Source organism: Akebia trifoliata, chromosome 7 (assembly GCF_017979445.1).
Source record: "Akebia trifoliata isolate Shusen 1 chromosome 7, ASM1797944v1, whole genome shotgun sequence".
Taxonomy (NCBI): Eukaryota; Viridiplantae; Streptophyta; class Magnoliopsida; order Ranunculales; family Lardizabalaceae; genus Akebia; species Akebia trifoliata.
The window spans coordinates 14,366,941-14,380,513 of record NC_141381.1 but is presented as its reverse complement, the minus strand read 5'-3'; the positions used below and the strand labels follow the sequence as shown (position 1 = coordinate 14,380,513).

Here is a 13,573-nt window from a genome sequence, read left to right as displayed (position 1 = left end):
GAAGTGAGGAAATAGGAACTAATGGGGATGTAATTAGTTGAAAATATAGGGGTGTCTCAAAGTTCTGTGGGGGCAATTGGCCTCACAAGCTCCTTACTAGCTCTGCCCCTACTTGCAAAAGAAAGAGAGAGAGAGAGAAATGAAAGAGATAAAGATGTCTCTCTTTCTTTTTGTTTGCTGTCCCTTCTTCACACACAGATGAGAAGAAGTAAAAATCACATTTTACTAACAACACCCCACACATAGTGGCACTGGGTTTTTTTTTATATCCCTTCATCACGCACAATAGAATTCTTTTTTTTTTATTACTGACAAGAAATCACTCTCGCATAAAAGCAAAGAATTTCTTTTCACAACTCACCACTCATGCATAGCAACGCGTTAAAAATTTTATCATCCAAAAAAATAAAAAATAAAAAACCATGGCTCCTTATTTCAATCCTCATCATTCCTTCCTCAATTCATTAATGTTTTTTCTTAAAATCTTGAATTATTTAGGATCATCAAAAGTGACATTTGATTGGATCATCAAAGAAATAAAAAAAATAAAATGCCCACAATCCAATCAAATGATCCATAATCAAGTCAAAAGTTCAAATAAAAAAAATAAAAAAATTAGGTCAATTTTACAATGCACCAATATTTGGGATTCTTTAAGTTTGATCCTCAAATTATCTCCAGTGGAGTCGCCACTGAAAGTGCCCTCAATCCGCATGGGCGAATCCGCTTTTTGGTGTTTGGGAGTCGCAACCTAATTTTACGATCTAGGAATTGAAACATGACTCAAAACCGAAAAAAAGTATTAATCTACGAAAAGAAATGGTTTAGGGATCACATTATAAAATTGGAATGTGTTAGGCACCAATCCCGTTCGACAAATATCGGTATCTACTTTTCCCTAAAATTACATTGTTAAAAATGACCTAAAAAATTAAAATAAAAAAAATATATAATTTACTTAGATGATTGTGACGGTCAAGTTCCTTAGAACTGGTGGGGAGTGTTCCTCATGTGAGTCTTCATGCTTTTATTTTCATCACTAGATCCACTTCCAATCTCTGAGATGAGGTATTTTTTTGAATTTTCTGTGTATTTTGAAGGTTTCTAGGTGTTGTTTGAGGATTTCTAGGTTTTTTTTAAGTAAAAAATGAGATTTAGGTGTTAGATAAGATTTAAGATTTTGGGAAGGTTGATGAGAGTTTTGGCCTCTCTTTCCTAGGATTTTTCTTGACTTGCGAGTTTAGATTGTGAAGGCTCATTTTTATAGAGTTTTTTGGGAGTTTTTCAGTTTGACTAGGTTTTTTCAAGATAAGGTTAAGCTGTTTGAATTAGAATTTTAATTCTTACGTACAATGAAGATTTTTAGGTTTTTGAAAAACTCCTAATAATATTTTTAATTCATTGGGACCCCCGGATTGAGGGGTCTTTTATAAATATCATGTGAGTCCCACTTAAATAAATGGTCCACTACTTAAAATTTGGCTTGTGGGCTTAATTAATTGGTTTTATTTATTTAAAATTTTAATTCAATTTATTAAGATTTCATTTTACGTTAATTAGTGTTTTAATTATTAATTTCAAAATTTTAAATTTTTAGAGTTGGAAAATTATCGTTTTTCCCTCAAAGGGAAATTTTGAGTTGAGAGGTTGATTTTCGACGTTTTGGGATGTTTTAAAATTAGTTTTTCGTAAAGAATTCAATAGGAGTATCCGTTTGTATCACTTATGGATTTTTCGCATGAAATGATTATGTGCTCTATGTGGGCGTTTTCATAATTTTGTCGAATTTTATGAAAATTGGCGAAATAATTTATTTGATTTGATTTTATTATTTTATGTGTTCGAAAGGATTTTTCTAAGCGTAATGTAGACTTTAGGGATGTTTTGATGTTAGGGTATTTTGATAATTTAATAATTTTTTGATGATTTTTCTCGTAGAGTTTCTTTCTTTTTTTTTTTTTTTCTGAAAATGATGATTTCTATATTTTGGGTCATATTTTCCTAGCGTAGCGTGGTTTCTAAATTTTTACTTGTTTGAAATACCTCATCCAAATTTTTTAAACATATCTAGTAACAAATAAAAAATATTGGAATATTCATCCATCATTAGGAACCGTCATAATCAGGTTGTCGAGTTGATTAATCAGGCAAATGCAAAAATGGGGTGTCTACAATGACATCCATCAGGTTTGATCAAGTTTGCCCCTTTTCCATTTTCCTTTTGATTTGTAATCTTATCGAAGTACATCTTCTACTTGGCTCTTCATTATCATTTTCAACTTCAGTAAACAAAATAGCATCATCCAGGAAGTTTGTTATTAATGGTTCATAGTCGGGCAACAGATGCTTGGCTAAATGATCGGCAATGGCTTGCCTCTTGATGACTTTTTGACTGACATAGATGATGTCAAACTCAAATAGGAGTAATTGCCATTTTGTAATGCAATTTGTTGGTACTTGTTTTTCAAAAAGATATTTCAAAGGATCCATTAGAGCAATAGTATGGTCGAGTAGCTGCACAGATAGTAATGTAATCATTGGGATCCCCAAACTAATGCATAACAAGTCTTCTAATACATTAAATATTTTGCATCGTAGTTGGTGAACTTCTTGTTGAGATAGTACATGTCTTGTTCTTTTAGACATGACTTATCATGTTTCCCCATTATGCAACCCATTGATGTTTCTTGTATTAAGATGTACATTATTAGAGGTTGTCCTGGTGTGGCAGGGACCAAGATTGGTGGATTGAGCAGATACTTCTTAATTTTGTCGAAGGCTTTTTGACAATCTTTATTCCATACCTTCGGTACATCTTTCCTAAGTAATTTGAAGATCAACTTGCAGATAAGTGTGAGTTGAGCAATGAACCGACTAATATATTATATTCTACCAAAGAATGCTTTGAAATCTTTCTTTGATATAGGTGCCTTCATTTCGAGAATGCATTTGGTTTTTGCTAGATTTATCTCAATGCCCCTTCTACCGACGATGAATCCTAATAGTTTCCATGATGTTTTCTCGATGTTTCCCCGAAGATACACTTTGCTAGATTGAACCTTAATAGGTTACCTTGGCATTTTTGAGCTTGAATGGCATAATTTTGTAGTGAAAAGTGCCTTAGGGTGTGATGAATGCAGTCTTATCTAATCTTCTTTTGCCATTTTTATCTGGTTATAGCCTACGAAATTGTCCATGAACGAGAACATGTCTTATATTGTCATGCTGTCTACTAGAGTGTCAATGTGTTATAGTGAAAAATCATCCTTAGGGTTGGATCTATTCAAGTCTCTATAGTCGACGCACATGGATACTTTTCCATCTTTGTTTGGTACAAGAATGATGTTAGTGAGCAATTTAGGGTATGTAGAGACTGTGAGAAATCATGTTTGGAACTGCTTTATTACTTCGTCTTTAACCTTGAGAGTCCATTTTGGCTTTGGTCTTCTCAAATTTTGCTTAATCGACTTGCTTCCTAGAGCAATTGGTAGTTTGTGAATGACAAGATCTGTATCTAAGCTTGACATATCTTAATAAGTCCATACAAAGATGTCTTGGTAATTGTGCAATAATTCGATCATTTATTCTTTCTACTAAGGTGCTCACAAGGCTCCAATCTTGATGACTCGTGGGTGTTCTTTGGTGCCAAGTTTGTATCCTCAATGTTTAGCTGAACACTTTTTTCATAACATTCTATGAATTCTTTGATTTCTTTAGGAGGGTACTCTACTTCGTCTTTTGACCTTTGTTCGATTCCCATGAGGTCAAAGTTGAGTTCGAGGTTGAAGTCATACTCATCATTTTCAAACTCTATTTTGTCTAAGTGTTTACGTGTTGCGACAAGTCCTTTAAATCCTGGAAATAAAATATTTTTTTTTTTGAAAATATTTATTTTTATTGAGATTTTGAAAGGTTTATGATTTTTTGTTGCTTAGAGAGTTTTTTATTTTTTTGGACATATGAAATAAAAAGTATAATCATGCATATTTATTAGTAACAATAGAGGGAGCCCTCAAAACATTTTTTCCCCAAAGACGAGGGCTTGTTATAACCCTCGAGAAAATTTGATTCGTCTAATGGAATTTTTTTTAGGCTTCTACAACCTCAAAGGTGATAAGGAATTATTTCAAATTGTTTAAAATGTCCCCCTTGTTTATGGGGTAGATGAGATGGGAAGGTGGTTCCCTTGATTGTTTGAAAATGAACATCACACCCGACAAACTATTGTTAGGGCTGGGCATAGTACCTCCAAAGCTTGGTGGATGACAATTGAATCCCAATCGAAGCTGATAGGAAATGGTGATTTTTCGTTTTCGCTCATAACGAATTCTGTTTTTGCAGGCTTTCTTTTTTTTTCTCTTTTAAACTCTCATTGGAATCCCCGTTGAGTAAGATATCAATTCTCATTAAGTCAAAGTCATACTTATCATTTTCAAACTTTATTTTGTCTAGATGTTCATTTATTGAGACAAGTTCCTTGAATCTTGAAAAAAAAACTCTGTTTTTTGTTTTTTGAAAATATTAGTTTTTATTGAGATTTTGAAAGGTCTTTATTTTTATTTTTTTGACTTCTATAGAGTTTTGTATTTTTTTGGAAAATATTTGATTTTTTGTTTTATTAGAGATTTTTTATTTTTTTGGACATCTGAAATAAAAAGAATAATCATGTATATTTATTAGTAACAATAGGGAGCCCTCAAAATAGTTTTTCCCCGAGGACGAGGGCTCGTTATAATCCTTAAGCAAATTTTTAATGGCATTTCTTTTGGAGGCTTTTACTGCCTTAAAGGTGATAGGAAATTCCTCTAGGTTGTTTAAAACTTCCCCCTTCTTTGCGGGGTAAATGAGATGGGAAGGTGGTTCCCTTGATTGTTCGAAAATGACCATCACACCCATCTGACTATTGTCAGGGCCGGGCATAGTGCCTCTGAAGCTTGGTGGAGTGACAATTAAATCCCAATCGAAGTTGATGGGAAATGATGATTCTTTATTTTTGCTCATAGCGACTTCCGCTTTTGTAGGCTCTCTTTCTTTCTCTTTAAAACTCTTGTTGGAATCCTCGTTGAATAAGATATCAATATTATCTACAAAAGTGGATGGGAAGTCAACAACCAAGTCTTTTCATAAGTGCCTTGGCTTGAGACTTATAGTCCTTAATTTTCTTGCTAACTTTAGTAGTGGTTGCTAAGATAAGTCGTCAGGTCTAGCTTCTGATCTCGGAAAGCTAACACTGATATAAGGAACCTTGCCTAGGTTTGAAACATTTAGTTCATGATTCTGTCTCTTTGCTAATTGCAGTTCCTTCTTCTCGTTCATATTAGCAATGTCATCTTTCATGGGCCTAAATTTTATATCAAAATAAGGCTCATGCTTATTTGTGATAATCAAAATGGTTCACCCCTTTCCTCTTGGGCTTAATCCCAGACTCTACGGACTTCTAGACATAGAAGAGCTCGTGATCCTAATATAGAATTATTAGTTAGTTCGAAAATCGGATGTTTGATATAACTCTATGATATCAGTTACTTCTATGAAATAGAGCTATCTATGTCCCCTACGAATCTAATACTAAGCTTTGATACCACTTTATGGCATCTCAAAATTTCAACATGGTTTCCTTATTTATGTTAGCATTCCAAGGCACTCAAATACATATTTCACCTAATAAACAATATCAATAATACCCTGTATATACATACATAAATAAAAAAAATAACGGAAGTCTAACTAAATATACTAATGTACGGTAGATTAGAATGCGGAAGAAGTAATAATATACATGATTTTTATAGAGTCACATTTCACTAACAGAATCCTAACACTCAACCAAAACCTATGATATAACCTGGATGAACTGCCGTAGCTAGTATGTATATTTCCAGTGCTCATCAGGTAATAGACTCTAGTAGTCTATCTGACCTACCAAATGATCCTCACTAGCTTGCTCTATACCCGTCATGTTAAATGCCGGATCTAAAACTAAAAAAATGAGAAAGAAATAGTGAGTAACCCAAGTTATCCAATAGGTAAACAAACAATTCCAACTAATAACCTTTCCTAGCATGAACGAGTAAACCTTCTAAATCATTTCCATACATGCAAAGTTTTACCGAATAAATTATAATTAACTAGTACATATAGTTAGGGATGAATAACTAAATAGTTAACATCTACATTTCATCAATCAGTAGTACTCATACTATACCATTTTTTTATACAATTCAAATTGATAAACTTGAAATAGTAAATATGTTTTTCATATTATAATTCAAAATAATACAACAGATATATAATATACAATGGTGGAGTAGTAGAATAAGAGAGTTGGGATTCAATGACTAGATAGTTTCCAATCGGGACATCATGTTTCAATGTTTCATAGGTATGAAATCGCACCGTTAGTTCTTAATTTTGTGGCCAGCCATTGCAACTTACCACACTTGGGTGGCCATCTATCTAGTTCAAGTTGGACATTTGACGTGATCATAATATATATAGGTCTCTTCTCAATGTGTTAAGACGTTCGACTACTCTAGACTGTTAATGATCACTAACTAACCATCTTCGTCTATGCCTATCAGACGTGCGTGTGATTCCCATTATACATCCCCACTTGTGTATGACCACCTTTACATTATACGTTCTTGAAAAAAGATAGAAATGAATAAACTCGAATTCTAGTTGTGACGATATTCTCATACTCGTCTCATACCACGTATGAGCTTGGTTGTTCTTACCATACATTTCAATATAACATCATCACTCCAGATGATATGATGGACTATCCCTTCAGGTATGCGAAAACTTTTTAACAGTTTACAATATATATATATAAGAAATTAACATTACAGTGTTGAGAATGAATATCCACTTTCCTACCATACAATTGTGCCTCTCGGACTAGATGAAATAACAGTACAATATGGTGCACTCTTGCACAAATTTAAATTAGCGCTAACAAAATGTAAATAAATATGTAAGTCATCTCGTGACAACATAAATTAAATCAACCCTGGATATCCGTTCCTAAACCCATACATATCACGACAATGTAAAATGCAGATATCATCCCTCGAGTGTGATTTTGACATTTTAACGTTTCCTTTATTTTTCTCTTTTTTCGCTATTAACACTTTTCGATATTTATCAAATCAATGTAAATTCTTTTAATATCAAATCCTTTTCAATTTTTAAAATTCACTTTATCATTTAAATTGAAAAATTATGAAATTTGAATCAAAATGAGGTCTTGGAAGCAACACAAATTTTCATGTCTTATCTATTCTTTAATAAAATATCTCACCCACATCTAAATTGGTATATAACACAATTAAATACATCGAACACATATATTCCTCACGAATTTGAAATAAACAAAGAAAATCCTATGTTTTGAAATAAAATCGCAAGCTTGATAAGAATTCTAAATACATTTTCGAAATATACGATTACTAGTAAGAATAATAAGCCCCCTACCTATCATTTGTCATAAGAAGAAAAGAACATGCACGAAAAATGAATTAAATGCTATTGATTTTGAGATGAACCCAGTGGTTTCAAAGATCTGGATGATGGTGTCATTTTTCCTTTTTTCGACGGAAAATGGTTGGGACTCTAAGTCGATGAAATTTTGGGTTGAAAAGTCAAAATCCACTATGTGATTTAGCTCATTTTCTATGTAAAATAGAGAACTAGAAGAGAGAGAGAGAGAGAGAAAATGATGAGGTAGATGTGTAGTGTTCGACGTCACAGACAAATTTTCCTTCTTCGCCGACGGTTAATGAGGTCTCAATCGTGATGAAAACTTGTCTCAAAGTGGTAAAAAAACCAATTTTGTTTTGTCAACTTTGTTGTTGGTTTTTAATGCCTTAGAGAAGACAATGAATATAAAAGTAAATTATAAGGACGAAATTGATATTTTTAAACTTGTTTTCATTTTTTACGATAATTCAACTTTCCAAGCTCGCAAATTGACAAGTAAATATTCCATTTTTCATCATTTTTCATTGCAGACCTAATGGTGTGATCGGATTCTTCCAATTCTCACTTTAACAAAAATTCACGTATCCGACCCAAAAATCGAGGATTTGTAACTTTTTCGTTCAAACTCGAATTTGAGCATGCTTACAAACTAAAGTATATTTTTTGGTCATTTTGAATCCAACGATAGGTCAAATTTCATTAAAAGTGAATAGAACAAAATTCAAAAGTTTTACCTCAAGTCTTATTTTTAAATTTTTTTTTAAATTCCACTATTTAATTTTCCTCGAGATATGAATTAAAAACTTGGGGTATTACAAGAAAGCTCCCCTTATGAGTTCCTAGGACACTTTGGGGCCGGCTTCTGTCAAAGCACCCATAGGGATCTTCACCATGAAGTCCTTCTGTTTTGGTGGGATCCCTTAAGTAGGAAATCCCCCGATCCCCTGTGTCATATCAGAAGGGATCAGGATGACATATTGATCCCTTAAGACATAATTCCTCTTTTAAATCTTGTTCTACTATTTAGAGCCGATTTGGGTGACTAGGTTAGCCAAGTTAGTACTCCTTGATTGGAAGGTAGTTCGGGAGGAGATTAGTTGGAGGTAGGAAGGTAAGAGGGATGGGGGCAAAATCAGGAAGGCTATTGGGGCATTATCGAGCAGAAGATTCCCTGGTAACAAGTTGAGAGCTCATCTCTTCCTTATATTTTGTGTCGGAAGAAGACCCAAGGTTGATAAGAAAGGACAATGGTCTGACGGGGTCGGAAAGATACTTCCCTGGGGTGAGAGCAGGTGATGATTAGAAGAGAGGGAGGTTAATTTCCTCCATAACTCTTAGTCCTTGAGGATGGATTTAAGAATGAGAGCATCGGGCAGATTCTTGTACTTGATATCTACAAAATCGAGATAAGGCAATTAGTTCATGTCAGGATTAATCACAAAGAACGAAATGTCGAATTAAAATCTTAAGGAGGAACCTTACCCGTTCAATTGAAATAATTATTTTTTAGAACAAGGGTATACTACCCCTTAGAGTACTCCTAGGAGCCCGAGAGTACGATAGGGTAGAGGAATCACTCCTTGTCAATTTCAGGGAGCTGGAACAGCACCTCCCAACCTTTCCACTTCAAGAGGTAGTAGAACCCAAGCCTTTTGGGGGCATTAGACATCTTGTATTATTCTCGGATGTCCACTAGGCCGAGCTTTCGTTTCTTAGGGAGCCGAGAGTTCATCAGCTCAATCATACAAATCAGATGAAAAAAGTTCCCCGTCATTTTTTCGGAGGCTTTGTGATAAAAATTAGAACTTCTCAGGTCCACGGAGAGTGTGGAACTCTGAGGGTAGCCTTGAACTGATCCTAGAGGACAACAGTAGTATCCTTATCCTAGGTCTCATAAGAAGTAGGGGATTCAAACCATTCTGAGGCCACGAACTCTAGGATAGAAAACATGGCTTGAAAGTTCTCCATTGAGGGCCTCATAAGGGTGTAAGATTTTTTACCCATGTATGTTAGGGTTTTGAAACAAACAAAATAAGGGAGGACGCTAATAAAGGCCATTGCATATCTTAATGTGAGGCTTTACCTAATCCTTTTTTCCTTCTCTGTGGCTTGAAAGGAAGACTGAACAAGCAGAAAAAGGGAAAAAGGAAAGGGTACATGAGATTAGGAATAAGGAAAGAAGGATTGGGTGAAGCCTTGGACGAAAAAATGAACGGAGAAGGGAGGTTGTTTATGAAGAAGGAAAGAAAAGAAAAAGTGCAGCAAAAAATTTGACAGCGAAGTGACAAAAGAGAAATGGATGAGAGAAATAAGGGTTTTTTTTTATAGAAAATATTGTCTAGAGATCAGTAACCAATCAAACGGCTTGATTTTCATAGGGGAGAGAGAGCTCATAATGAGTTGCCTCTGCATCATTGCACCCCAGAAACGGGGCAATCGAATGCCATGCACCTCATGTCGAAAAAATAAGAAAGCGCCACGTGGAGGGAACCAACCATCCAGTAGGTCAAACGAGGACATTAAATGCATTCTCATAATGAGGTGATGGCTTAGAGCTGCAGACCAGTCGGGAAGGGACACATGGAATGGCTATTGAATGCATGCATTTGGAACATGCAACTCAATTAACTCGTGTCGTTTCAAAGATTCAAGGTTAAGAATAGTTAGTTCGGAGGTAAAATAGTATAAGTTCTTGGAAGGCTGGGGTACTCCCACCCTTTTGAGAGGGGGCATCGTGGAGGTTAAATTCTAATGCCTAGTGTCATTAAGGAACAATAGAGTTCATTGGAGAGTATCACTATGTCATATTGCATTTTAGACGACGCCACAATTGCACTAAAAACGATTGCTAAAGGCTGTGGATTTTTCTTGCTTTCCGATTTGTGGATTTTGTAACAATCCCCCTCCAACATTTTCAAAAACAAACCATCCGCTCTTTCTAACATTCCATGTTTTAAAAAAAATATATATATTTTTTTTTGTATTTCAGAAAAATATATTTTTTAATGATCCATTCTTTTTAATTTATAAATTCAGAAAAAAAAATTAATTTTTTTTATTATAAATCAAGAAAAACAATTGTCTAAGCCAGTCGTTTTTTCTGACTGTTTTGATCTGTGCAATTAAAAAATCACTCTTTTTAAAACGATTCCTTTTGCAACTGTAGGAGCAGTTGTTTTTGGCACATTATGGCATAGTGTATTTTTTCGACTGGTTGTGAGCAATCACTCGGTAGTTCACTGAGAGAGTGGGGTTCAGATAAAGGTCGGGAAAATTGGGTTTCGTAAAACAAAGGGGCTCTAATCCCCGGGATTTCAGGATTTGGGCGACTGAATTAGAAGGGACTCTTGCAAAGGACCCCACACGATTCTTATCCCAAAATAGAAGGAAATAAGGTTGGAAACGTGCAAAATAGAAACTCTCACTCTATAAATAGATTAAGACCCCCACATCTAAGGTACGCAATCTTTTTGCACTGAATCTCGGTTAATATTTTCTTTGAATCTAAATTTGGCATCAGAGGCTCTATGGAATAGGGAATAGGGAAGATATCAAGGAATTGTTGATCGTTCAATCGAGAGGAAATAGATCTCAAGGTGATCATAAAAATCACCTCTACAAAAATCCAGAAAAAAATAAAAATAAAAGCAAAATATTAAATATTATGAAATAAAGAATACAAAGCTACAAAGAGATTAATGATATGAATCATCTCTTTTTTGTTTGAAACACCACACTAACAATTACATTAACGAAGAAGGTAACACACACATTCAGAAACAAGATGAAAAACAATACTAGTAACTATGAAGAGTAATATTGACGAATATTATAAATAGTTTGAATCACTGTGAGTATCATATAACATGCGGCGGCCACAACTGAAATGACAGTCCAAGGATTTTTGAAATAGTTTTCACCGAGGTAGGAAATCCACTCAACAACATGCATCTTAAATATATTCTTGCACTGCTCCATGTTTGTCACGTAATACTCATTCATTTCTAGCGCCGCACTTGATGACTTACATTTCTTATCGATAACCGTGTCCTTTGCTAGCTCCTTGAAGAGCTTCACGACATTCTCCTCACTTCCATAGAAATTCACATTAATGATACCCTGAGACTGCAGCAATTTGACATCCTTGATCGTTTCAACAAGTGTTTCCATAAGGCGAATGTAGGAGTTGAAATCCCGGCATGTGGTCCCACGAAGCTCGAAGGCCTTGAGATTCATGAAGCTCGAAATGGTATAGTCGTTGATATTGATGGAAGGAAGATTCAATATGCCATTTTTTTTGTCAAAATTGATTTCATTGAATTTCTCAATCTTTTTGAATCGGATTCCTGCTCGATATAACTGAGTTGCGTTGTAGTATTTGATTTGATCATCTGAATTTTGAACCCCCTGAAGCAGGCCCTCCATATACATGTCTAGCATGTGCCGCCGTCGTCCCATATTTGGGGCTAACGTCATCATACGTGATAAGATTTCAGGTGTGTTCTGTATTCAGTAAAATTACACAGTTTTAATTATTTGAAATTGTGGATGATGCAAAATAATTTGACCGATATGTAGTTAGGAGTGAGGTGGTGAAAGCATTGTTAATTGGGGAGGGGACAAAAAGGTTGTAGATCTAAAGGTTAAGAGATTATTATGATCTGCAAGATCATCCATTTGGCACATTTTATTTATGAAATACATCACATTACAAAAAAGTGAAATGGAGGAAATTTTCTAACCCTAACAATGGCCTCGGGATCTCATCTCCTCTCATCCTCTTTTTTCAATCTTCCTACCTTGGAATATAATTTTTGTACTAGTGTCCTCCAATGGCTAAAACGAACCCCGAATGACCATCTTCTTGGTTTAAGCGGGGAGTCAAATCTACCTCACCCTACCCCTCTCCGTTGGTATCCAAGATCTAGTCCACATGTGCAAGATATATATGAATCTCAGTCGATGTGTGTGTGTGTGTGTGTGTGTGTGTGTGTTGGCAATTTCTCACCTGTGAGGAGACATCTCCACTCTGTGCTACGAAAAGCAACTTCTCGAGGACAAGATAAGGAAGTTGGTTCTCTATCAGCAACATGTCTCGCATCAAATAATTATAATTAATGATACTTCCGTAGTAGCTGAAAATGGGATCATTCTCATCGTAATCCCTGGGGGATCCAGAAATGACGGCCATATACTCGAGAATGAAGCAACCATCGATGATCATCATTTGAAGAAAATCATTTGAGTCTCTCCAATTATCATGTAGTTGATCATAAGCTTGCCTCAGTCCATGCTCTACTTCTCTAAACGCATACATGTACTCTTCAAAGGGTACACCTGATCTCCTGATAAAGTGATATTTTGCTCTTCTCTTATGAACTTCCATAGGTATCAAATGCTCTTCTCCATGATGATAAGGTCCAATTGATACTAATATAGGCTCATAGATGTTCTCATTTCTATGTTTAATGAAGCTGGGTAGTCTGTATATTGACTGTTCCCTCCATATTCTCTCCACCCCATCTTCCCCTTCATTCTGATCTGCCATGCATGCATTAACTCGACGTCCTTCCACTTCAGACAGACACTAAATGTTGGTTTTTGAACCACATTATTTAAAATGCCTCCCTTGAGGTCACTTTAATCAAATCCGGATATTTTTTTTATTTTTAACAAATCCTATCAGTTTTGGTCTCTGTTGGTTCGGTTACGAAAGACCCAATTTTAATCATTTAAAATAACAAAAGACCCAACTTTAATCATTTAAAATAACAAAAGACCCATAACTATCCTATCGATTCGATACCCCTAGATGTATAGTGAAAGTAAAAATAAAATAATAAAAATGGAGTTTGAGTGAGGGATGAGTGTCAAATTTGCCTCATTAATTACATATACGTAGGAAAAGATATTCTCCATACCTTCCTTGGGAAGAGGAAAAGCCCCATGGAAAAGAAATTCTTCATCCTTGTTGGGGGCAAGGAATCTCTACTTTTCTTCCTCTACACACTAATCTGCACCCTACAACATGATTGTATGACACTAATTACGATAAGCTTCAGCTTCACCTTTATTGAATCAAAGCTAACTA

At 35.0% G+C, this 13,573-nt stretch overlaps 1 protein-coding gene across 1 annotated transcript; it reads right to left on the bottom strand.

The window, feature by feature from the left end:
* Positions 1-11,177: 11,177 nt before the first annotated feature.
* LOC147398255 (UPF0481 protein At3g47200-like) lies at positions 11,178-13,295 on the bottom strand. The gene is made up of 2 exons (XM_086448960.1): positions 12,491-13,295; positions 11,178-11,985 (listed from the first exon to the last, which is right to left on the bottom strand). The coding sequence occupies exons 1-2, from the start codon at positions 13,028-13,030 to the stop codon at positions 11,287-11,289; spliced, it is 1,239 nt and encodes a 412-aa protein (XP_086305086.1). The 5' UTR covers positions 13,031-13,295; the 3' UTR covers positions 11,178-11,286.
* Positions 13,296-13,573: the final 278 nt, after the last annotated feature.